At 46.5% G+C, this 25206-nt stretch overlaps 1 protein-coding gene across 1 annotated transcript in view; it reads right to left on the bottom strand.

The window, feature by feature from the left end:
- Positions 1–25206, bottom strand: part of PCOLCE (procollagen C-endopeptidase enhancer) — a 171870-nt gene that overhangs the window by 45497 nt on the left and 101167 nt on the right. Inside the window, exon 3 of the mRNA XM_069215659.1 lies at positions 12228–12486. Within this exon, the coding sequence (XP_069071760.1) occupies positions 12228–12486 (259 nt within the window). The remainder of the gene's footprint in view (positions 1–12227; positions 12487–25206) is intronic.

The following is a 25206-nucleotide window of genomic DNA, read 5'->3' as shown; positions in this document are numbered from 1 at the left end:
GGCAAGGTGCATAGCATAAGTCTGATCAAATTCAACTGGGAGACCATTTGTCGGGGCGTCTTGCCCCAAGCCAGTGCTTTGATCGATGCATTGATCTCAGGTTCTGAAACCAGGGCCCCAAGTATTTCATGTTTTTCCTCTGGCAGTTGTGACAGGTTCACCTTTCTAGGAAGGGGCCCAAGTGACTACTTTCCGCAGGGTCAGCAGCTCAGTATAACTCCCAATAGTACCCTGTGAAAACTTTGTAAATACCAGTTTGGGAGGAGATCAGTTTCCCCATTGGCCCAGCTATTAGGGTAATGGGCTTCACCCTTTCATCTGCGTGAACCAACCACACCAGCAGCCTACCCACATGCCCAGTGGTCATGCATTCCCACCTCCATAGGGACAGGAACCTTCCCAACATCTCAGCGTTGTCTGCTCCCCACGTAAGGAAGGTGTAATCTCAGGGCAGCCTGGGGTCTCTGGTTCTAGGTGCCGAATGGCACCCTCCAGCCATGTTAACTCTGTCCAGAGTAAATGCTCCACCTGTACAGATTGACTGAGGCAGTGACCCCACACCACAACTTTAGAGGCATCTCATTCTATATTCATATGAGTAGCAGTCTGTGTGTAGGTAGCAAAATATTGAGTGATTCTGCCTCCTAGAGGATCTGAGATCGTTTGCCCCAAATATTCTGAGCCCATGACTTGAGCCGCAATCTCTGGCGATCCCATACTTTTGTCTAGCTGGACATGTAAGTTTTGCACTGGAGAGTAGAAGGAGACCTTCCATCTTGGATTCCTCACGCGCCACACGTCCCAAAGGGCCCAATGTTCAAGCCTTGGTCTTGTACGTGCTTCCCTGCAGACAAATCCACTAGTGGGAGCACAGATCTGTCTGATAGAGACTTCTAGCTACAAATTCCCTACCTTTGAATTTACCAGGCGTCAGACTGGATCCAGAAGATTTTTGCATGAACATTACTCCTGTGTGGCTTCATTCAGTTCCACGTGGAGTTCTTGGCACCGGAAGCCATCTTGCATCACCTATATAAGTGCCACCCAGGTGCGCATATGTCAGTTCCTTTCTTTTCGCACAACTTTGCGCTGATCCGGAGAAGAGACACTCCTCTGTCTCTTTTTGACTGTTTTTTCAAAATGTTGTCGAATATTTTTTAGAAGTGTGTTGAGATTTCATCTGGAAAGGTAGGGTTAAAGCCCTGTGGCGCCTGTCACCGTGCCATATCGCTTATGGACCCACACCTGGTGAGCTTATGGTGTCTCAAGCGCGACCACGAATCAGAGTCATGCTCGGACTGCCAGGCCATGGCGCAGAAAACTTTGAGGGAGTGATCCCTAAAGTTGCCTACTGCCCTGTAGTCAATGCCAATTAGAGTGACTCCTTTGGGGTCTTGGTCCCGATCGAGAACAAGGTTGAAGGACTGTTCCAGGAGCCCCAAATCCTCTTCCTCTCACTCTAACTTCTACGGACATTCGGGGAAGAAGCACAACGCACAACAAGTTCGTAACATCGGTGTTCCAGGCACGGTTCCAAAGAGCTGCTGCCAGGTCTGACTCTGCACCTCCCCCCGTTTCTGGGAGCCAGAGCGACCCTTGCTCAAATAAAATAGTTTTACAAGGCCATGCACTGTGTATTTGAGCCGGCCGCCCCCTTCGGAACGCCATCGGGCCTACGGGGTCTGAGGAGGCCCCATCAGATTCCACGCCCACAGCTCCAGCATTGGCTCCAATGGGTTCTCCTGGATCCGATCACGGATCCAGACCAACGCCAGTTGTTCCAACACAACCTTCTTCAAGGCCGGGCCAGACTCCGATGCTGCCAGCATCCACCGGCAGCTTCAGCCCATTGTCATCCCTGATGGCTCAGAGTCGAAACGGCATCGAGCGATTCCGGCGCTGACAGGGCCCTTCGGTCGTAGGTCATTGCCTGATCGTTTTCTGGGGCACCCAGGCATGGGGGAAGAGTGGAAGGGGTCACTGGACCCTTTAGAATACAGGTTAGACACCCCAACCTCTATGGACGGTATGACACATCTCCAGATCAGGTTTGCTCTCTCCGCCCACCGTGGCTACGGAGGAGGGAGCATCCTAAGCAATGGTGGTGAAGAGGGCAGTAGAGGTCCTTGATGTCAAAGTTCCTTCTGTGGCGGTCAGGACTAATCTCCTAACAAAAGTGCTTCAGCCTGGGGCTTCCTCATCTGAACTCCCATTGCCCCTCAAAGAGGCATTGACTGATGTGCTGGTGGGAACTTGGTCCAAGCCCAGCACAGGGGTACCTGTGAACATGACAATCGCTTACTGCCATCGCTCTGCTCTGGGTAATCTTAGTTTCCTCACCCAACACTCCACCCCTGACAGCTTGGTACTCCAAGCCTCAACTTCCCATGGCTCGTTCCCTGCCGCAACCGCCCCCTGAACAGGGAATCCAAAAGGCTGGGAAGAAGATGGCTTCTTTCACCAGCCTAGTATTGTGGTTGGTGGACACCGCATGCCTTTTGGGTTGTTATTCCCAAACCATTTTGGATACGGTTGTGCAAGTGCTACCACAGGTCCCGGAAGAGTCCCAGGACGACTTCTCCCTAGAAGTGAAAGATAGGAGAGATTCTGCAAAGTTCACCATTAGGTGTGGATTGGAGGCTAGGGCCGAGTCCTTGGGCCTCTCACTGACCCCTCGCCTCAAGTCTGCTTTTTGCCTTTTTCAGGGCTACAGAAAGGACATTGAACTGCATCATCCCTATGCCAGCCTCTGTCCTGTGCAAGCCCTCTGTCCTGTGCAAGCTTCCTAAGGTGTGCAAGGGTGTGGACACAGTGCATTCCGACCCGGTGAGCCATGTAGCCAGAAGTCATATGCACCAACCCCCAGGTAGCTACAGCCTTTAAGTCTTCCTAGTTTGGTTCTGCAAGACAATGGGTGTGCCCAGTTGGAAGGAGAATCCAGTATCATCTCCTCCACTGGCGGTCAATTACATCGCACAAATGGGTCTTGCAGATGATTCATAGGGGCTCCCCCTCCTTTTCCAATCTTCCTCTCATATTCCACCAGCACAAGAACGGCTGATGGAGGACCATCTTTCTTTACTCTTAGAGAAAGTTACGGATTTCTTGGCCAAGGGAGCCATAGAGAAGGTGCCGATATCAGAAGTAGGCAGTGGTTATTATTCCGGCTACTTTCTGATACCCAAAAAGAACAAAGGTCTTCAACCTATTCTAGATTTTCGAACCGTAAATCTCTTCTTCAAGAAGGAGAAATTCAAGATGCTCATTTTGGCTCAGGTCTTGTCTGCCCTACACCAATGAGACTGAATGGTAGTGTTGTACTTGCAGGATGCGTATTTCCACATCCCCATCCTGCCTGCCTACAGACGTTACCTGCAGTGAAAGGTAGGCCACAAGCATTTTCAGTTGACCGTGCTCCCCTGACTCCTTACCAGTACCCCTTCGGTGTTCACCAAGGTGAAGGTTGTGGTCGCAACTCATCTGTGGAGATTATGGGTGTAAGTCTTCCACCATCTTGACGACTGGCTGTTGAAGGTGAGTTTGCCCCAGCCTGTTGTCTCCCACCTCCAGACTACAACAGACCTCTTGCAGTCACTGGGATTCATTATCAATGTGCCTAAGTCACACCTGACTCCCTCTAAGACACCCCCTTTCATGGGGGCGGCTCCGGGCACAGTGCAGTTTCGGGGTTATCATCCCGAACAGCGTTTCCAGGTTATTTAGGCTATGATACCGATGTTACAGCTTCTGTCCCAAATTTCGGTTGGAATGACACTGAGGCTCCCGGACCTCATATCCTCCTGCATCCCATTGGTGAATCATGCCAGATGGCGTATGCTGGCTCTGAAGTGGGACATGAAGTTTCAGTGGGCGCAGCATCAAGAGAATCTCTCCAACACGATCCAGATCTCGGCGGGAACTGCAACAGACCTGCAGTGGTGGCTGATGAATTGAGATTGGGTCTCTCCCTTTCCCAACCAGATCTAATAGTAGTGACAGATGTGCCACTCCTGGGGAGGGGCGGCCCTCTGGGAGAGTTGGAGATCAGAGGATTCTTGTCTCTGGTGGGATCCGGACTACACATCAACTTTTTGAAGCTCTGTGCTATCTGGCTACCATTCAAAGCATTTCTTCCCTCTATCAATGGGAAGTTAGTGCAGGTGTTCACGGACAACACCACCTCCATGTGTTACTGCTACAAGCAGAACAGATGGGGTTATGGATCCTTTGTCAGGAGGCCCTGCGTCTCTGGACATGGCAAGAACAGCAGAGCATTACCCTAGTGGTTCAACACCTAGCAGGTTCTCTAAACACCAGGGTGGACAAACTCAGCCGTCGATACCTAACGGATCTGAGTGGTGTCTCTACTCGGAGGTGGCACAAGGACTCTTTCAGCAGTGGGGAGAGCCTTTTTTATATCTGTTTGCCTCCGAAGACAATGTGCAATGTCAGCAGTTTTGCATGTTGGAGTTTCCAAGGTGGCTATGTCTCAAGTGGAGCTAAGGCTTCCTGTATGCCTTTGCACCCATACCACTTCTTCCCAGAGCTCTCAAGACGATCAAGAATGACCAGGCCCAAGTAATCCTTGTAACTCCGATCTGGACATGGAAAAGCTTGTATCCCGAGCTTTTGAAAATGAGCATTGATACTCAGATGAGTCTTCCCCTTCGGAAGTATCTTCTGTCACAGCAGCAGGGGAGGGTTCTCCACCCGAACATATCAACTCTCTGCCTTCTTGTGTGGAGACTGAGCGGCGACAGTTGTTAGCCTTCGACCTTACTGCTGGAGTCTGTAATGTCATTCTAGCAGCCTGCTTCTCTTTCTGATATTCTTCTTTTCATTTTTACTCTTGCCTAGCAGGGCTCTGCTCTACCTACTCTTCTACTCTGTCCGCCTTCCTGCGGCTGCCCCCCAACCCTTTGTGGGGCATATGGGAGTGAAGAAAAGTCAGGCAGTACAGAAATGAACCATTTCATGCTGTGTCATTCTCTATATCAAGATCTGCTAAGCCCTGAATAAAAAGCAGCCTACTGAGGGCTCACGAGCCCATTCCGCCAGAGGAAAAGCTGTGACTACGCATTAGCTTGTGGAGTCTCGGTCCTGGATATCTGCCAGGCAGCAACATGGGCGTCTTTGCACACGTTTGCCAAACACTGCTGCCTGGACAATTAGGTCTGAAGAGATAGGCATTTCGCCTGTTAAGTCCTACAGGACTTTTTAGTCTAGACAAATTTGCCTGCCGCCTACCAGCGGGATGAAATCGCTTGAGTATCTATTCAAAAGTTAGTAATCTGCACCTTAAAGTCTCTATCAAATGATCAAGTTACTTACCTTCACTAATGCATTATCTTGTAGAGACAATATCTGGCTGCAGATTCCTTACAGACCCAGCCATTCCTTCCCTCTCTGCAGACAGATTTCTAGGATTAGGGATGCTCCCTTTCAGGGCCCTAGTTTGAACACACATTTGTCTGCTCATTTCATGGCTCTGTGCTTCTGGCAAGGAAAGTCGTGAAAAGTAACTGACCTCTGCGCACTTATATAAGTGACCGTCACATAACGTCCGGCGCCAACGATGCACAGGGAACGGAACAAAGCCACCTGATGGTGCACAGGGGTACTGCTCACGCAAAAATCTTCCGGTTCCAGTCTGACGCCTAGTAAATCCATAGGTAAGGAATTTATAGCTAGAAGTCTCTATCAGGTAAATCTGTTCTCTAGCTAGCAGATTTGCCTGTGGTGAAGCAGGTACAAGATCAAGGCTTGACATTGGGCCCTTTGGGACGTGTGGTTCATGAGTAATCCGAGATGGAAGGAGTTCTCCTTCTACTCTCCAGTGCAAAACGTACATGTCCGGCTAGACAAAAGTTTGGGATCGGTAGAGATTGCTGCCCAAATCACAGGCTCTGAATATTTGAGGCAAATGCTCTCAGACCCTATAGGAGACAGAATCACACAATATTTTGCTACCAACATTCAGACTGCTACTCATATGAATATAGAATGAGAAGCCTTTAAAGTTGTGGTGCAGGGACACTGCCTCAGTCAACCTGTAGGGGTGGAGCATTCACTCCAGAGTTAACACAGTTGGCCCATTCAACACCTAGAAACAGAAGTCCCGGGCTTCCCTGAGGAGCCCTTATGCAGGGAGCAGGCAACCTTGAGGTGTTGGGAAGTCTCCAGTCCTTAAGGAGGTGGGAATGCGTGACCACTATGCATGTGGGGGAGGCATGTGGGTAGGCTGCTGGTGTAGTTGATCCATGCAGAGGATAAGGGGAAGGCCATTATCCTAATAGCTGGTCCGACGGGTGAACTGATATACTCCCACTGGTATTTACAAAGTTTTCACAGGGTTACCCCCCTCTCAGTATTAATGGTATGCAAGGGTCACAAAGAGAGAATTCCGGAAAAGGATGCTAGATAGTGCATCTGGCCCACATTTGGGGCATATACACTGTGTGTGTATTTTGAGGCCGCTAAGTTACTTCACTATAAGAACATATCTGCCTCCAGACGTCCACATAGGTCTTTGAAATTTCCAAAGGAATCTCAGGCCGGATCCCTAGAGAAGCAAGAGCACCCAGTGCCATAAAGTTGTCCCCTCCAGCACCTCGGCACTTTAGGTATTTCTGACCCAGTCAGATGCGTCACCTTGAAGAGGACCAAGATCACTCCTCCAACATTTTAGGAAGGAAAGTACTTTATAATGCTTGTCAACGGTCCCCAGTGTCCTCACATTCCAGGTGATGAAGGAATATTGCATCAGTTCTGCCATTCTGACAGTGTATGGATGATTTAGACAGATAATCACAGAAACAAAGTTTGCATTTTGTAACTGACATCACATAATTCAGAATAGTCATTTATTGACCAAATTGTGAAGACGACTTATTAAGCAGTTGCCATGCTGAGGTTAAGTAAATCGTGCAAAGCAGCTAACCAGGTGAACAAGCCATTCATTTGCCCATTCTTGTTCTTCTGCCCAGCGCAAGCCAGCCAACCAACTATCCAGCTTTCCCCTCTACAAAGTGTTAGCCTCCCAACCAACTATCCAGCCTGTACCTCTACAAAGTGTTAACCAGCCAACCAACTATCCAGCCTGTACCTCTACAGAGTGTTAGCCAGCCAGCTCACTACCCAGCTTATGCCTCTACAAAGTGTTAGCCAGGCAACCAAGCAACTATCCAGCTTGTGTCTCTGCAAAGTGTTAACCAGCCAACCAACTATCCAGCTTGTACATTTAGAAAGCGTTAACCAGTCAACCAACTGCCCAGAACTGCACCTCTGCTCAGCATAAGTTAGCCAACCACCTACCAGTCCCTGCACAAACTAGATAATCATCATCTCAGTTTAGCACCAATGTCCACTGTAAGCCAGCTGAACAGCTGCCATAACCCTTCAAGTCTTTTCAGCCCATGCTGACTAAATAAATTGGCCTTCCCTCCACCTCTCTCAGTGCAAGATTAAAAGTTGGCTGCTGAAACCAGAACCTCCGCCCAGTAGTGGATATCCAACCTACTTCTCAAACTAGCACCTTCAATGAGTATGATGAGACCAGCCAGCAGTGACATCCATAGGCATCTACTCAGCCAAAGCAAGATGACCTTGGGTACCAAAACCTACACCAACACTCAGCTTTCGTCAGTTGAAGAACTATCCAACTCCATGTCTCACGAAGAGCAACTAAATACCTTCTGAAGCTGCACCACCACACTGCATGAGCTATCCAAACAATGCCCACAGCCCGCTGCTGTGCCCAGCATGCCAGCCCGCAAGCTGCCTAACTTTTCACTTCCTCCCAGCTTGAGCCACCCAGCAACCACCTGTCTGACAGCTCACCTTAATCGTTCATGAACCAACAATCAGATTACCCAACCACTTACCTTCCCTCAGCACAAACTACTCAACAAACTTGAGTCCAAAACGACCCAACACTGCTCCTGCATCTGTGGGAGCCAGATAACTATTATACTGCCAGCTCCTCCTCCGAGCACAAGCTTGCCAGCCATCTGCCCTACATTGCACTTCTTCCTATTATCAGCTGACCAGCCATATTCCCAACCCATATCCCCACACAGTCTGAGATGGCCAAACAACTCCTTCTTCATGTTTTCCCAGAAGAGTTCAGCCAATCTAATGCCCAGTCCTGCACTGCTGCACAAAATGAACCCATCATCTGATTCCTGCCCAATGCCCCAAGAAGGAGCTCACTAAGCACCTGCCCAAATCGCACATCCTCTCCCATATGTGACCGGCCAACCATCTGACCTTCTACTATAAACCAGTCAGACGACAGCCTAATCCCATCCTCTATCCTATGAGCTGGCAAAGTACTTGCCTCCACTTCAGCTCTACTCCATGTGCACCATCCCACCACCTTTCAACTCTCACACTCAGCATGAACCAAATAACTAAGGATGTCTGCACCTCACCCATTGTGTACTGTCCAAATCACCTTTTCTACTTTCAGCCTCAACCAATCAAGGGTTTGTCAGCTAGCTGTGCCATCCTCAAACTTTGACTACTGTAAACCAGCCAGCCATCTTCCCACACAGCCTCCAGCACATGCCAGCCAAGTAGCTACTAACCCTGCACCCCTGCCACTCCTGCCCAGCATGAGCCACTTTGAAGCAGAGAGAAAAGGGGTTGTGTATACTCACCATCCCAGTAGTTCCAACTCCCCCAGAACATCCAGCAGTCTATGTGTGGGGCTCCCCCAGCGCTCCTCACACCGAGATGCCCTGCAAAATGCCCTGGAAATTGGGACATGGCCGAAGATGCTCCAGAACCGGTGGATCTCCCGGCCAGGCAATTCTCTGCTTATTGTTTTTTTTGTTCTTTTTTTTTTTCAAAAAGAGGATATCCCACCCTCAGAAACGTGTGTACCAAAAACTTCAGGTACAGTTTTACAGATCTGCAATACCATAACATCAGAACAAGATGGATAAACTCTAATGCAGACAACTCTCACTTCTCAAAAGGGCACACTGGGATGGTATTTGAGGAATTCAGACCTAGAAGATATTAAATGAACAAGCACTATCATGCAAACACAACTGTATGACCTACTTTGAACATTAATAATTTCATACCAGTTTGGAGCTCCTAAGCAGTATATCATGCAGGCCATATTTTCAACGAGGAATATGAACCAATAGTTTAATTCGAATTGGGATATGTTTCTGAACAGGAGAGGAGCGAACACAATACAGGAATATGTTGGTTATTTTCACTAGTCTGAAAGTCAGGCATCAAGCCGATGACATCTTGGAGCCTTGTTCTAGACACAAATCAGAATGATGAAAATATATTGATATTCTCAGTTGTATTCTGACATTGAGCCAAGCACTTGTCCACCTTTCAGGCAACTAGATGAGTTTCACCAACACTGTTTTTACCAATGAATATTCTCTACTAGAATTTGGCCCATTTAGGAATATTGGTGAGTCAGCGTTAGCTGTTCACTCCTTGGACAAATCTTGTGTGAAACTCATGTTTTTTATCAAACGTGTACACAAGAGTGAGGGTGTTATTGAAATCTTCTTGCACTTGGCCAGTGTTAAACATGGATATTGTCTGACCAGGTTTATAAATGATCCAAATTCCATCCGAGTCATGGTGTCTTTGTGGCTGTTTTTTGGGGAGTATGTCAAACTGCAGTAGGGAAGCTAAAAAAAAAGCCTTCTGTGTCCTGACAGGAGTGCAGAGCATAGGTTAGACATTTGTTCTTGGCAGTTGCGTTTGTGTTTTTAAGCTTTTTCACAGTCACAATTCTAAATTTTCTAAGTTTTACCTACAGTATCATTTTTCAAAGCTTTTCCTATTCGCATTTCCCGCTTTTGCCAGTTTTTTGAAGGAATTTGTAATCTTTTCTTAGCAGCACCACCATCATTCACAGCTATGTTCTTCTTATGAACCATAATCGTCAATCCCTCATTGATTTTAAGCCTCCAAGGCTAGATCTGCTGTAAAGAAAATTAGCCTGAAATTCAAATGTTCCTCCTTAGTTTGGATTGGCACATTGTCAGCTGTGCTCTTTGGAGTTGTGTGTCCTTAATTAAGCAAGAATTATGGTATTTAGATCTGGGCCCCAACCCTGTCCTGCCCTGATCCAGAGAAGCAGTGAGGTCAGCCATAGTGCATTAGCTCTGTGCCCGGAGTACACTTTGTTTCTACTCATAGGATACCCCTTTACAATCATTGTTATGTAATACATTGGTTCAATTGGAGTAAATGAAAACACAGCTCCTAGAATGCACTGGTTTGACAGCCTAGACCTGGAAACATTTAGTCCTGCCCACATGGGCCAGTTACAAGGTAGAGGCAGCGAGACCTGCTGGTGGACAGTAGAAGGAAGCAGTTGGCAGTCTGGAGATAGTACATAACATATGGGCAGACTAATGTGCAATCCTCTTTGGTGATTGCCCTCCAAACATCATGTTTTACAGTCTCTAAAGAAACATCTTTCACCACCCAACAGTAGGCACCAATGTCAATGCCTGACTTTGGGTCTGATTTAGAATTTGGCGGATGGGTTTCTCTGTCACATACATGACGGATATACCAACATAGCTCTGCTTAACACCCGTATCACAATGTATCCCAATGACATTGGGAAGGACAGAGATAGGTCTACTCAAAACTTTCTCCAGAACCAGCACACATGCTACAGATTAAAAGATGACAGAGGCTTGAAGTCCTGGGACCATGAGTACTGGATGTGTACTTGATGGCCACCCTCACTGAAACCAACCACCTAAGAAAAAAAGCTTTAATGCGTCAGATAGTGTCTGAATTCAGTTAACTGAAGTAGGTGACATACTTCATTCATCTGCTTTGAGGAATTTGCAGAATTATGCACTGGAGCACAGACGTTTTCCAGTTTCAGATGTGTTTGTCCTACTGAAGACCAATACCTTCTTATGTTTTATACTAAAGGCCTGATTTTGATATTGACGGAAGGGTTACTCCATCACAGCAGTTACGGATAACCCGTCCTCTGAAATCTAAATCCCATTATTTACCATGGGATTTAGATTTCAACGGACGAGATATACATCACCGTTATGACAAACTAACCCGTCCGCCAATATCTAAATCAAGCCCTAAGTCACAATATCATAATCGTCCTTTGGATTATAGGGTGGTGGCATCAAAGGGGCATTATCATGCTATTGTCTTTTTAATAGCCCCCTCATATGAGCCAATGAAGGTTGGGTTTCTGAGGGACATATATTTTGTGCTGCCTAGCCCTAGCCTTAGACCTTTGAGTACAGCACAATATGTTGAATTTAGTTTGCTGGCAGACAGACACTGAGACTATGTCACTTTCAGCCTCAGCTGAGGGAAGCAGCTGGACGGCTGTAATTTGCATTGTCCAGCCACACACCTGCAGACGAGTAAAGTCAGGTCTTTGCAAAGGGTGAAAAGTCCTTGGTGAGCTAGAAAGCTCTTCTTGGAATTGTAGATCTAGGGCTCCTACTCTTATGAACTAGAAACTAATTGGTTTGTAGGGAGCATGGGCAAAGTGCCAGCAGGGACATGCTACTGAAGTGTCATTGAAGTCAAGCAGAGTCAGTCAAGGATCAAGCGGGACTCGATTCCAGTAATATCTAGTTTAACCCAGACTCAAGTGTCTGCTCTAGTTTAGATTTCCATTGTTGTCCCATTAAATTAAAATCTGGAATAGCACTGGAGACCAGGACTACAGTAACAAATAGAACAGGAGGTTGCCGCTCTCACTAAGATGACAAGTCCACTTTTAATCATATCAATATTAACTAGTTACTGGGTCTCACAATGCTGGGGTGGAAGAGAGCCTACCTTTAGGAAACATGTTCAGTTAGACAATTAAATCTTTAAATCATTGAACCTAGGAACTTTGTTCTACATTATGGTTATGCCTGTTGGAGCTAGTGGGAGCTGAGACTTCATCTTGTGTATTTAACTTGTGTTGAGAACTCATCACAGTACCACCTCCTGCCTCCAGGTGGAAGGCCAAATGTGTGTCTGCAGCTGGGCATTTGAGGGTTTGTTTTAATAGCATTTTTGTAGGAGTGACCTTAGCTTGGTACAAAGAATTGTCTACCTGGAAAAGTAATACATTTTTGGATTTTGTCTTTATCGTTTCTTTCGATATATGTCGTTTGCATTTCCTGCGCTTGCCTGCCTTATTGTCGACCTCTCTCGATGGGCCCAGAAGGGAGAATGAATGGGTGATGGCTTACCATTGACATGGGGTATGCCAGCGCTGTACCACACCAGGAAGCCTCTGCCACCAGTCCCCTCGTCGGACACCATCTCTATCATCATCTTGTTGCTGGTGGACAGTACGGCACCTGGGCGGAAGGTACCGCAGAAGCGTCCCAGTCGCTGCGTGGTGGTGGAGTGCCCATTGTACACGTCCAGATAGTCGTAGCGGCATATGGGGTCAGCCTCCAAGTCAAACACACGGAAGGACAGCATGACCACCTGCCCCTCAGGTACCTGTAGGAAGAAGTAAAACGGATGACACTGTCGGCAAACAAAAGGAAGAATCACTATGTGATTTTACCAATTTATATGACGTACATCCTGTCCTTGTGTAACAGGTCAATAAAATATGTATGTTCCTTTTTAGTGAAGTCTAATTTTACCATGTTGATATGGTTGACTACTGTAATACACTGGTTTCATGAGTGATTATGGATAGTGGCTGCTTTGGGCACACCCTACCCAGAGGGATATAATGTCACAAGCAAGGAGGCTCCTACTTATGCAAACCGTGGCAGTGACAGTGCTGGTGACTGAGTATCAGTGTCACACACTGTAATAAGCACTGGCTACCACATGTTTAGGGTCAGTTACAAGGATGAAACTGTGTAAAGTTGTGACCCAATTCTTACAATGAATCAGAAATCCACTTTGCAGATTTAGTGCCACAAGGCTTCCCATGAGTAGTTCTGTCATTTTTGTGTTTTGTGAATTCCATTTACTCCCACTTGAATCATTTTTGCATGCATAAATGTAACAGGTGTAAATCTGAGCATGAGTACTTGCTTCACAAAAGTGGAAAAGCTTTTAAAATATTGTTTGTCTTCTCTGGGTAAATATATTTATTTTTAGATAAAGCCCTTCTCCTACTCTCTCACCAATTGTGAGGGTTTCCTTTCTCCTTATCCTATGTCACCCCTGACTGATTGACAGATCTTGGGACGGGGAAGGGGTTGTAGGAGACCTGGACCCATTGAGCTGAAACTGGCATCATGAAAACATAAATGGTGTGAAGCCGGATGCTATATGGTGCGTCAGCCAGCCTAATCCACTTAAGTGCAGCCCTCTAGCATACATGCCAATAGACCTGATTCAGGCTGGAGACTCAGGATTGTTGGAGCCAAAAATAGCTTACTTTTGGCTGTCTACTCCCTGAAATTGCCTCTACTTTAATAGAAGTCAGTGAGGAAAATGGATTTTCCTGAAAAGTTCTTTAAAATGTACCACTTTCCTCTTCTAAAATATTGCATGTATGCTCTAGGCAGGGCTGGCTTTAACGCTGGTGGCGCCCAGTTGGACAAACTTTTTTGGCACCCCCATGACTTCCTCCTCGGATTCCCTCACTACCACACGACAAAAGTACCCCTCATCTCTGCATAGCCCACTCCCACATTACATTTCATTTGTTTTAAAGTGCCTGTAAAGGCTGGCTTTATTAATCCACTCAGCTATCCCCATAAAATACAGATCTGTTCTTTGCAACAGGCATATTAACCCTCTGCTCTATTTTATGCTGACTCAAAATTGCCACTAGATAAAACTCTGGTCTCTCTCTCTAGCAGGAACATTAATCAAAAGAGTTATCTTTATATATTTCTTGCTGCCTGAAAGCTGAACACACTAGGAACTCTGCAGCAGGTGCTTTTAAATTGTAAGTTATTACTAAGCGCAGCGCCCACACCCCACTCCACGTCAGCGCTTAGTGCGGTCGCACTGCCCTAAAGCCATCCCTGGCTCTAGATAACACTGTAGAGAAAGCATAAACTACATTATTAGACAGTTCCTGGCCCAGTTACTGCATGCTTATAGGGTGCAGAGCTGTAGCAACGCTGTCCCCTCTGCAGTAGTTGGAAACTGCACTCAGCTCCTCCTCAGTATATAAGTATAGAGTTCAAAATTCAGCACTTCAGCTCTCCTCAGCCCGATTAAACGATCAGGCTAGGATGTTGTACCCATTGTCACAGTGCCACATTTATGACTGTCAGTAAGATCTGTACAAAAATGTTACTACGCAAATGTAATTTCTTAAACAACCCCAAAAATTAGGTTAGCTGTATTTCACGTAATTTCTGTTTTTCTTACTCTAATGTTGGTCGCATAATTTGCACTTGTAATAGATTTTGTTTGAGCACAAAATGCCTGGGGCAACTAAAAACTCAGTCTGTGTGGTGGCTGCAAGTGCCACACAAACAACATTCACAGCGTGACTTTAGAAACCGTGGCCCAGATTTACTGTGATTTTGTCGGGGTTGCATAATTGTTCTGGCACAGCCCGGTCGCAAAATCATTTTTGCCATTTACTAAGCCATGTGAATCCACTTTGCATGCCTTTGCATGGTTTGGTAAATACAATGAAACGCTATGCCCTGCCTTGCGCTACTTTACTTTGGGAAGGGATCACATGGGTGGAGCATGGGCCTTCCCATTTATTCTCTGATGTATTATGATGGACACCTAAATTTACAAAGATTTGTAAACCTGGGTTTGCACCACAATGGGTTACCTGTCTTGTATCTTTATTTCTTCTTGTTACTTTCTCCCTCCATGAGTGCTGCATTCTGCACGACATACAGAAAGAGGAATGTGCAGGAAAGTTGCCCTTCTTTTACAAAAACAACACTGCCTGTTACGCAGGCACCCTTACACTACGGTGCGTGGGTGCCTATGTAGGCGCTTGGCAGCACTCCGTGCGCCAGCGCAGTCAGAGAACAGAAACAATCCTTATCTTTGTAAATATGGAGCATTCCTACTCTCTCCGATTAACGCGGCACAGCAAGGGAAGTTTCTGCACCGCATTGTGTAAAATAATAATAAATATGCCCCCGTATGTACACACATTGGCATGGTCTAAATCATGTAAGATCATTCCTCGCGTACAATTTGCATGCATACGACCCCCATGTATAAAACCCATAATTGTATGAGGATTATGTGCATTGTGCTCCACAGACTTTCCGAGTTTTCGCTCACCAGAAGGGAAGCACAGACATTGGAACAAAGAAAGAGAAGCAGTGTCACCAGGACAAGGAAATTCAGACGATGGAATAAGGAGACATGGACACAGAGGCAAGGGAACAAGGAGCAACAGGGGGAGGGATACAAACACCGCCGCAAGAATACAAGAACACTGGCACTGGGAGACACAAATGCAGGGAAATGAAGCAACAGACACTGGGGCAGGGAGGCTTGGGGGGGAGACAAAGATAGAAGCACTGGGACATGGAGAGATAGACCCAGGAACAGGGTGGCATGGACACAGAGACATAGGGACAGTGAGCTATAGGAAGAGGGAGACATAAATACCGCCACAGTAATTATGTGCACACTGGTGCTGGGAGACACAGATGCAGGGAGATGAAGAAACAGAGAATCTGACAGTCAGGTTATTTGAGAGACACCGATACTCCGACTAGGAAACACCGGAAAGAGGATTTAAGTGCAGGGCTACATGGGGAGGCTGCCATCTTGAACTGGTTAAGATGTATAAAAAAGGTTTTTTTATGAATTCCTTACTTTGCTGTAATTACTGAAAAGTGTTTAATCTACATAAATAGAATCTATAGTAGACAGACCCAGACTGTCATAGGTTCAATTTACAGCATCAAAAAGTAAGTTCTGGGTGGGAAGCTAGAATTAATCACAGCCACCAGCAATCCAGCAGGGCTGCAGCCCGATCCATTGTTACTTTCCATTGATATTCTATGGTTATTTTGCACACCATGTGACCAGACAGTTTCCAGCCAAAATCAAATCAGTCTTGCCCCCTTCTCCAGTAGGAACAGTCTAGCCTGAAACTGCCAGGGTGGGTTCTCCCTGAACGGGAACGCAAGCAACCCAGGACCGGCTCTGCCCTTATTAGGGCTCATCAGCCAGGTATTGCTTGGTTCTAGTGGCACAGTAAGAATCCACAGGTGGGCATACCTGTCACACTTAGGGCCTCAAAAACAAAGTGATGGATGGAACGTTTGAATTAATCTCAACCACGGGCAATTGCTTTTGCTGCATCTCACTCCATTGTTTTTTTCGCCTACTATGCCACCTCAGTTTGGACCCAGACAAATGCAAATTAGTCTTTATTTTAAAACACTTGTCCTAGCCAAGAATGCCTACAAATATTTCTCTACTCTTAAATAATAGGTTAATCCTTGAATGCCAACACACTGCCAAGATTTCTAAATTCAGAAATAAAATTGACAATGGTGAAATTCTGCTAATGCTGGTTTTGTGCATCTCTTTTGAAAGTTTGCTCTTTCAGTGAGATTTACTTGCACTCTTATTTTGAACATGGGGGTCAAACATCTTTCTGAATTGGAATCCATGTCTTTTCGAAGAACAATCTACATAGATTAGAAACAAGCCTGAGTGCCATAAAAGTAGGCTTTAGAAGTACACTGATTATATCTTCCCCATTAAGGAATCCACCCATTAAAATGCAATTTAATGGCTGGGTAAATGTCATGAGCCATACCCTACACAACCTAAAGTTTACAATTCACTACAAAAACACCTACAATAAAGGCCTTGGTTTCACAATGCATATTGACATAGACACTCTATTTACCCTAATTTGCACTAAGCCCTCAGGATTAATCAAAATCCTTTAGTTTATAGTAGCCAAAACCATCACAGTCGGAGAGACAGCCCCCTTCCGGACAACTTACAGGGCCTGAAGGTTATTACACTGACAATAACTGCTTATCACAAACAGATCGGAAATAAACCAACCTGAACGTGGGTTCCATTGGTGAACAGTTGGAAAATCTATAAAATCCTCTTGTGACATAGAGATCGTGTAAAGGATATGTTAATATATTTCAAAACAGTGAGATCAAAAATGTATCTATTTACTTTGGCACCTCTTAAACACTGACATCTGTCTGTTAGACTATTTTGGACAGTGCCTTTCTTCTGTGGAAACATGGCATCATGGGATATTCCTTGATAAATAACTCTAAATAGTGACACAGATTATTGTTACTATTACCGCCAAGTAGGGGATTGGCCATCTTTGGCTACTGAGGAATATGTTTCCTTTTTTGGGCTTTACTTAGTGGTTATTCGCAACAGTGGTATTGATCCGCTTCTGGCTGTAGTCAGCCAAAGGTGTATAGCTTTATCTCGGGGCTTCTTCAGCATCTCTTGAAGTGGCTGCCTTGACTGCAGAAAGCAGCAGCCCGCCTTCTGGAGGGCTTCGGTGGTCCTGGTACGTGTCCCTGCTTAGATTGCTTTGGGTATTTGTTCAATACTGTTTACTGAAGGTTCCAAGATCTTCTACTTGACTCATACGGATGACTCTGGAAATGGCACTGAAATGTTTTTCTTGTCTGACTTTTGGATCACAAGATCCTCCAGTGACAGAAGACCATTCTCTGTTCTGGCTCCTAAACTGTGGAATGCTGTTAGCCTTTCTCTCCAGAACAGTAGGGAGCACTTCTGGTTTCCGAATAAAGGCACTTAAGATGCTCTATAATACCTGGCAGTTTAAGAGGCCATGTTTCTTATGCCAATGGACATAGCATAATCCATGGCTCATAAAGGTAGATTGTCGACATGGTGTTTCACACATAAAGAGTATGTGAACAGCCTTCTTCAGAGCTTGATGTCAGTTGGCAGTTCAAACCATTGTCTGAATTCTCCCTACTGAGTCTGTGATATTAATTAACTTGTTTCTGTTTGAAACAGAGGCTCTGCGTGCCTGCGTGCCTTGTCAGATGTTTAAAGGATCTGTATGCTCGACTGCATTTGTCCTGCAGAGGCTGCAGTGAATGAAGGTGTTCTCCTTCGACGAACTCTCGATGACCTATGTTACTTATTGCATGCTTGACAGGTGGTCTTTACTATGCTGATTTGCTGTACCTGTGCTTGTTGGGCTATGCAAAAGCTTACTTTCTTGGAGCACCTCCATTTTCTTTGAAATTCCTGTTTGTGTTTTTATCCAAAGTAGGCATTGTCCACTTGATGTCCATGTTGGTTCTTGTCGTCATAGGAATCTTTACTACAGACCTCCTACTCTTTTGTATCTCTGTCTGATGTCCTTGATTGGAGTAATGGTCACTGTAAAGCCATTGTTCACTAACTCAATCAGGTGCCCATGGACCTGCTGTCTCTCTTTACTACAGACCTCTTGCCCCATGTGTCTCTCCTTCTGCTTCCCATGATTGGAGTATTGTTCACTGAAGCCAGAGTTCACTAACCCTGCCAGGTGCCCATGGACCTGCCGTCTCTCTTTCCTACACACCTCTTGCCCCATGTGTCTCTCCTTCTGCTTCCCATGATTGCAGTAATGTTCACTGAAGCCAGAGTTCACTAGCTCTGCCAGGTGCCCATGGACCTGTAGTCTGTCTTTACTGCAGACCTCTTGCCCCATGTGTCTCTCCTTCTGCTTCCCATGATTGGAGTATTGTTCACTGAAGCCAGAGTTCACTAACCCTGCCAGGTGCCCATGGCTTATGTTCTGTCTTTACTACAGACCTCTTGTCCCATGTGTCTCTCCTTCTGCTGTCCTTGATTGCAGTAATGGTCACAGAAGCCAGAGTTCACTAACCCTGCCAGGTGCCAATGGACTTATGGTCTGTTTACTACCGATCTCTTGCCCCATGTGTCTCTCCATCTGCTGTCCTTGATTGCAGTAATGGTCACAGAAGCCAGAGTTCATTAGCCCTGCCAGGTGCCAATGGACTTATGGTCTGTGTTTACTACAGACCTCTTGCCCCATGTGTCTCTCCTTCTGCTGTCCTTGATTGCAGTAATGGTCACAGAAGCCAGAGTTCACTAACCCTGCCAGGTGCCCATGGACCTGTAGTCTGTCTTTACTGCAGACCTCTTGCCCCATGTGTATCTCCTTCTGCTGCCCATGATTGCAGTGATGTTCACTGAAGCCAGAGTTCACTAGCCCTGCCAGGTGCCAATGGACTTATGTTCTGTCTTTACTACAGACCTCTTGCCCCATGTGTCTCTCCTTCTGCTGTCCTTGATTGCAGTAATGGTCACAGAAGCCAGAGTTCACTAACCCTGCCAGGTGCCCATGGACCTGTAGTCTGTCTTTACTGCAGACCTCTTGCCCCATGTGTATCTCCTTCTGCTGCCCATGATTGCAGTGATGTTCACTGAAGCCAGAGTTCACTAGCTCTGCCAGGTGCCCATGGACTTATGTTCTGTCTTTCCTACAGACCTCTTGCCCCATGTATCTCTCCGACTGCTGTCCTTGATTGCAGTAATGGTCACAGAAGCCAGAGTTCACTAGCCCTGCCAGGTGCCAATGGACTTATGGTCTGTGTTTACTACCGATCTCTTGCCCCATGTGTCTCTCCATCTGCTGTCCTTGATTGCAGTAATGGTCACAGAAGCCAGAGTTCATTAGCCCTGCCAGGTGCCAATGGACTTATGGTCTGTGTTTACTACAGATCTCTTTCCCAATGTGTCTCTCCATCTGCTATCCTTGATTGCAGTAATGGTCACAGAAGCCAGAGTTCACTAACCCTGCCAAGTGCCCATGGACCTGTAGTCTGCCTTTACTGCAGACCTCTTGCCCCATGTGTATCTCCTTCTGCTGCCCATGATTGCAGTAATGTTCACTGAAGCCAGAGTTCACTAGCTCTGCCAGGTGCCAATGGACTTATGGTCTGTCTTTCCTACAGACATCTTGCTCCATGTGTCGCTCCATCTGCTGCCCATGATTGCAGTAATGGTCACTGAAGCCAGAGTTTACTAACCCTGCCAGGTGCCCATGGACCTGTGCGCTGCTGTCTATTTGGTTTATGGTGAAGCACCATCACAGGCTGCTCTGCCGCCAATATTACATGCACATCTTCGGCCGGCTATGTGGTGGATCCAGGGTCTGCAGAACCATGCTCCTCTGTTGTAACCTACGGCCTCCTTCTTGCTGCTGCACGTCTGGGATTCCCTTTCGATGGGGCAATTGAAAGACACAATTTTTGCCAGAGGCTGAGCCAGGAGGCGAGGGGGCCTTCAGAAGACCACTTTTTCTGAAGTTCATCTTTCCTTTTTCATGGAACATCCCTATGTATGAGGTGTCATATTTCAAGTACTGAATGTTTATTGTACATCCTAAAGGCAGAAAGCATGGGGTTTTGTCTCATCCTTGGGGACACTTTTTCATGGATGATCATCTTCAATCTGAGCAGAGGGTTCTGGTGCCACAGGACGGGGTCCTGATATTCCAGGGCCTCAGGGTTGGTAGTCTCTCAGATTTCAATTGTACCAAGATTACTGACACCACCATGGTGTCATGGTCCAGCATGTCTTCTCATGATCCAACAAATCTCTTATCAATGTTAACAGAGTCTTCAGTTTTAAAAGCATCACCCTTCTAGTGCCAGTGCTGTACCTGTTGTGAGTGCACTGCTGCTGCTGTATCAGCTGTGTGTGTGAGGGGCGTCTACACTGCTGCTGCTGTAATCACTCTGAGGGAAGCTTGCAGTACTGCTGCTAGTGCTGTACCTGCTGTATGCGTGAGGGAAGCTTGCATTGCTGCTGCATGTGCTGTGCCTGTTCTATGTTTGAGAGAAGCTTGCGTGGCTGCTGCATATGCTGTACCTTTTCTGGTGTGAGGGAAGCTTGCAATGCTGCTCTAGTGCTGCACCAGCTGTGTGTGTGAGGGAAGCCTGCACAGCTGCTGTCAGTGTTGTACCTGTTCTACTTGTGAAGGAAGCTTGCACAGCTGCTGCCTGTGCTATACCTGTTCTATGTGTGGGGTAGGTTTGCACAGCTGCTGCTAGTGCTGTACCTGTTCTTCGTGTGAGGGTAGATTTCACAGGTGCTGACTTTGCTGTACCTGTTCTTTGTGTGAGGGAAGCTTGTACTGCTGCTGCCAGGGCTGCACCTGTTCCATGTGTGAGGGAAGCCTGCACAACTGCTGCTGTACCAGCTGTGTGTGTGAGGAGGACTTACACCGCTGCTGAAGTTCGGTGGATCTCAGATCTGGTGTCCAAAGCTCTCACTCCGGCCCATCCACATATCAGAGTGCAATCAGGTATTTAATTCCTGATCCCAGGTTTCTTCTGAGGCAGCACTAAACACTTCATAAATCCTCTTAGTCTGTTGACAGTCTGCTGGCAGAGTCGGGGTTTGGAGAGGAAAGCAGGTCTGGGCGCCTCTCCCTTTCGTGTGGAGGGAGCATACGAATGTTCCCTGCAGCTGGGGTCTCGTGGGTGTCTGGAGTGTGTCAGAGAGACACTTCTCATTCATTCTTAGTCTTACTCCCTCACAGATGTCCTCCTCCCTCTCCACTCTGTGTTCTTGTGGCTTTGCAGACTTGCTGTTTCTGACCTGACTGCAGTCCGAGGGCCCTGAGGTCTCGGCCCCTGCAGAGGAGGCGAGTAAAAGGACGCCTGAGCGCCACCCACACACATATCCTTGTCTCAGTCGCAGCTCCCCTGTGAGGACCAAGACTCCCAGGACAGCCATGGTTCTCTTGTCTTTGCCTTGACAGTTCTGGCATGATCAGCCTGAAACAGCAAGGAGCTCAAAGATTTCTAGAGAGTGCCTGAGTCGGGTTTGTTTATAAATTTAGAGCAGCTCTCCTTCATGCTGTCCAGACTGAAGGTCAGAGATCAGCAGCGCTCCTCTCTTATAGTCCAGGTTGACGGTCCAAGGTGGTCAGTTTGGGTGTCTGCTTCATGGTGGTTGGAGCAAGGGGGTCTGTTGGTCTTCCCTTGGGCTCAGATGTATTGGCTGCAGTGTCATGGTAGGCTTTGCATGCCATCTGGCTTCCTTCAAGCTGTCCATCTGTAATCCTGTAAGGGGTCTCCTCTGGGCCGAGAGCGAGCAGCTTAGCTTTGAACTCACTGCCTGCCATCTTCAGAAATAAATCTCACCATAAGTAAAGACATGACTTTTCTTCAACCAGATGTGGCAACATATTTATATAGCACAGCCTAACTTAGCTGCAAAGAACAAAGCACTGCACTAGTGTGGGTGGGAGCAGGTTCTGGGGAGATTTACAGTAGTTAAATTTCAGCTTGCCTTCTGACGCAGTGTAAGGTGGTTCTCATATGTGTGCTCAAGAGTTTTCTGGAAGAGGCGCATCTTCAGTTCTTCGCGAGGTGAAAGGACGAGCAGCTGTTTGTTTTCCTGCTGGAATGAGGATATAAGTCCTTGGAAAGGCCTCTCATCACTTGTTGTCCTTTCTGCATGTTCTTGTCTCGAGCCTGGTGATGCTGCTGTGGACCACCAGACATCTTCATTTTGTTTTTTAGAAACACTGAGGTGTTGGGGTCTGAAGGTGGTGCAGCAGACTTTGAAGATGTTGCAGACAGGCAGAGTAAATATTACAGTTATTTTGGGTGGTCTACTCATCATTTTTCCCCTACTTTAGTTGGGTGCTCCAGAAGCAGGTCGGGTTGGAATCACATGCCTGTGGGTTTCAAGAGTTCTGGCTGAAGCTCGGGTCTGACAGAAATGCTGTATGTACAGCAGAGTCAGCAGGTGTGTCAGACTCCAGTTCGGAAGCCACAGGGCAGACAGGGGCTTCTGGGGCCTAACCGCGGTGGTAACTGCGCCAAATGCACCATTCCACAAATGACTCTGGGGTAGTGATTGTGAGCTGTACCAGGATTGTCAGGAAGGCAGTGTGGGGGACAAGAGCTCAGAACTCAACAGTCAACCAATAGGTGCGATCATGGAATGCCCATCCCAGAGCTTTTCTTTTAATTAAAAGAAAGAACTTTATTTTCACAGCTAAACAATACTAAACATATCAACAGGATTCTACATTACAGGATTATATTCCCATTTATGATCTTCAGTAAGCCGCTGCACTCCTTCGGCATTCTCCCCGCAATAGCTATTTTCAATGTCTAGAACTCTTGGTCTATAGCATGGCCATTGGCACTGATTAGCTACAGGAGCAGTTCACCCACTGGATACATGCATGAATCAGTTCATATAGGTTTCACCAATCTGCATTCACCAAGACAAGTCTTGAGAGTTTGTACGGCAGAGTTCATGTGCACTCTCTGCTTCTTGTTCCACTCACAAGTAACCCCATCTTTACCTGCTCTCTGTAGACGCAGTTCTGGTGGTGTTGGTCAGCGTTACTCACAAGTATGTCCCACAGTTCTGGTCGTGTGGTTGTGCATGGACAGTGTTACAAGTAAGTTCCACTTTTTCCTGCTCTCTGTAGATGCATTTCGGGTGGTGTGGGTGGGCTTGGATAGTGTTACTTTGAAGTAAGTCCCACCTTTACCTGCTCTCTGTAGACGCAGTTCTTGGGGTGTGGGTGGGTGTGGACAGCGTTTCCGCTGCTCTGATTTACTGGCAACTGAACTCAAAACACGAGCTGTTGGATGGACCCACAGTAGAAGACACACAAAGCAGCACTCGCGTTACGCAATAGCAGCCTCCAACGCAGGGCGCAGATGATTTTTCAATGCTCCTATCCACGGATGGTAGGTGAGGGGTAGCACAAGAGTTGGCCAAGTCATCTGTATTGAGATTTGCCTTCACCAGTAATGGCGGGATTGGACTTTTTTTACTTGAGTGTGTTAGTGAAAATGCCTAGAGAGAGGATGATATTGATAACATTGAGTAGACGTCTGAATGTTTAGTCACAATTAATTTAAGATTTAATTTCAAATTAAGTTATTAGGGGGATAGCATTTTTCCTTTTGTTCTGCGTTTAAAATTTAATTGTACAAATAATTTACAATACTATTTAGGAAAACATATTTTACTAATTCTTTATAAAGTTGAATAAAGTTTTCAAATTTCCTGTATACTTTAGAACTATAGAATGGCATCAAAGCTACATAATAAGGAAACGGAGCTCAAAACGTAACAACCACTTGAAGCTGAGAAATGGATAATTAAACACCCCAGTAGTAACAAATTGCTGTGTCCCTCAGCATACAAATCTATGCGTATAATCTTCACAGACTGAGATGTGTGATGCCATTTCTGTATTTTCTATTAGAATGGAGAAAGAAACAGGAGTCACTCGTCCTTTGCTTTGTAGATCACCAAAGTGTACAGACGTTTTATGGTCCAGGTCGTTTCAAACTTTCCTTTTCTCGAATTGTAGGTGACTTGTATCATAACAAGTATTCTACTGCATGTTTACTATTTTGCATCTTTACCCTAAGCTGCTTTCCCTGAATCCTCTCCACTTCTAAGCGAGGGTTGCCAATGGGCCAGGCCTACTAAAAGCTGTGCTGTTGCCACCCATTCTAAGCCTGGTCTGCTGATGTTATGTATGGGCTCTGATAGCCGGCACTCCTGGGCCTCTCTGTCCGGCATTGCTGTGAGAAGGAACTTGAGTGGACAATACAGTCCAGGTTATCCCTCTGAGGCCCTATTCCGACCGACCTTACTTTTCCAAATGACTGAAAACCAAGACCCCTAACCCTGTGCATTAAGACTGTCCAGCAGCCCAATCCCACCCTATCCTTTTTAGTTTGGTATGTTGTGTTGCTTGTTGGGGCATCTTGGATTCACTCCTCTAATATCAGTGGTTCCCAACCTTTCGACCTCTGTGGACCCTCACTTTATCATTACTGGAAAATGGGGACCCCCACAAAATCATTATTGAAATCTGGGGACCCCCATTGAGTGATTACTGAAAGCTGGGGACCTAATATGTTAATATTATTTAATCCTCTAAGCAGTCGCAGACCCCCTGGGGAGGCTTCACAGACCCTCAGGGGTCCCCAGACACAGATTGGGAACCACTGATCTATCATTATTGATCAGGCTACCACCGTGGGGGGTTTGAGTGCCACCTTAGCTTCTTTTCTGAGCTATTTCGATGTTGAACGGAGAATCATCTGGTCTCCTGCTTCAGTGTTTATTAACACTTTTCTCCCTGCCTTCTAATGTAGTTGTCCCAGTTCAGGAGTAACTGATGCAGACAGTTTGGACTAGTATGAGCGCTTCTTAGAAAGGCCCTGAGGGCCCACTGTTGTCTGATAAACAAGAGGCGATCCTGAGCACAGTAGC

Source organism: Pleurodeles waltl, chromosome 12 (genome assembly GCF_031143425.1).
Source record: "Pleurodeles waltl isolate 20211129_DDA chromosome 12, aPleWal1.hap1.20221129, whole genome shotgun sequence".
Classification (NCBI taxonomy): Eukaryota; Metazoa; Chordata; class Amphibia; order Caudata; family Salamandridae; genus Pleurodeles; species Pleurodeles waltl.
This window is presented reverse-complemented; position numbering and strand designations above follow the sequence as displayed.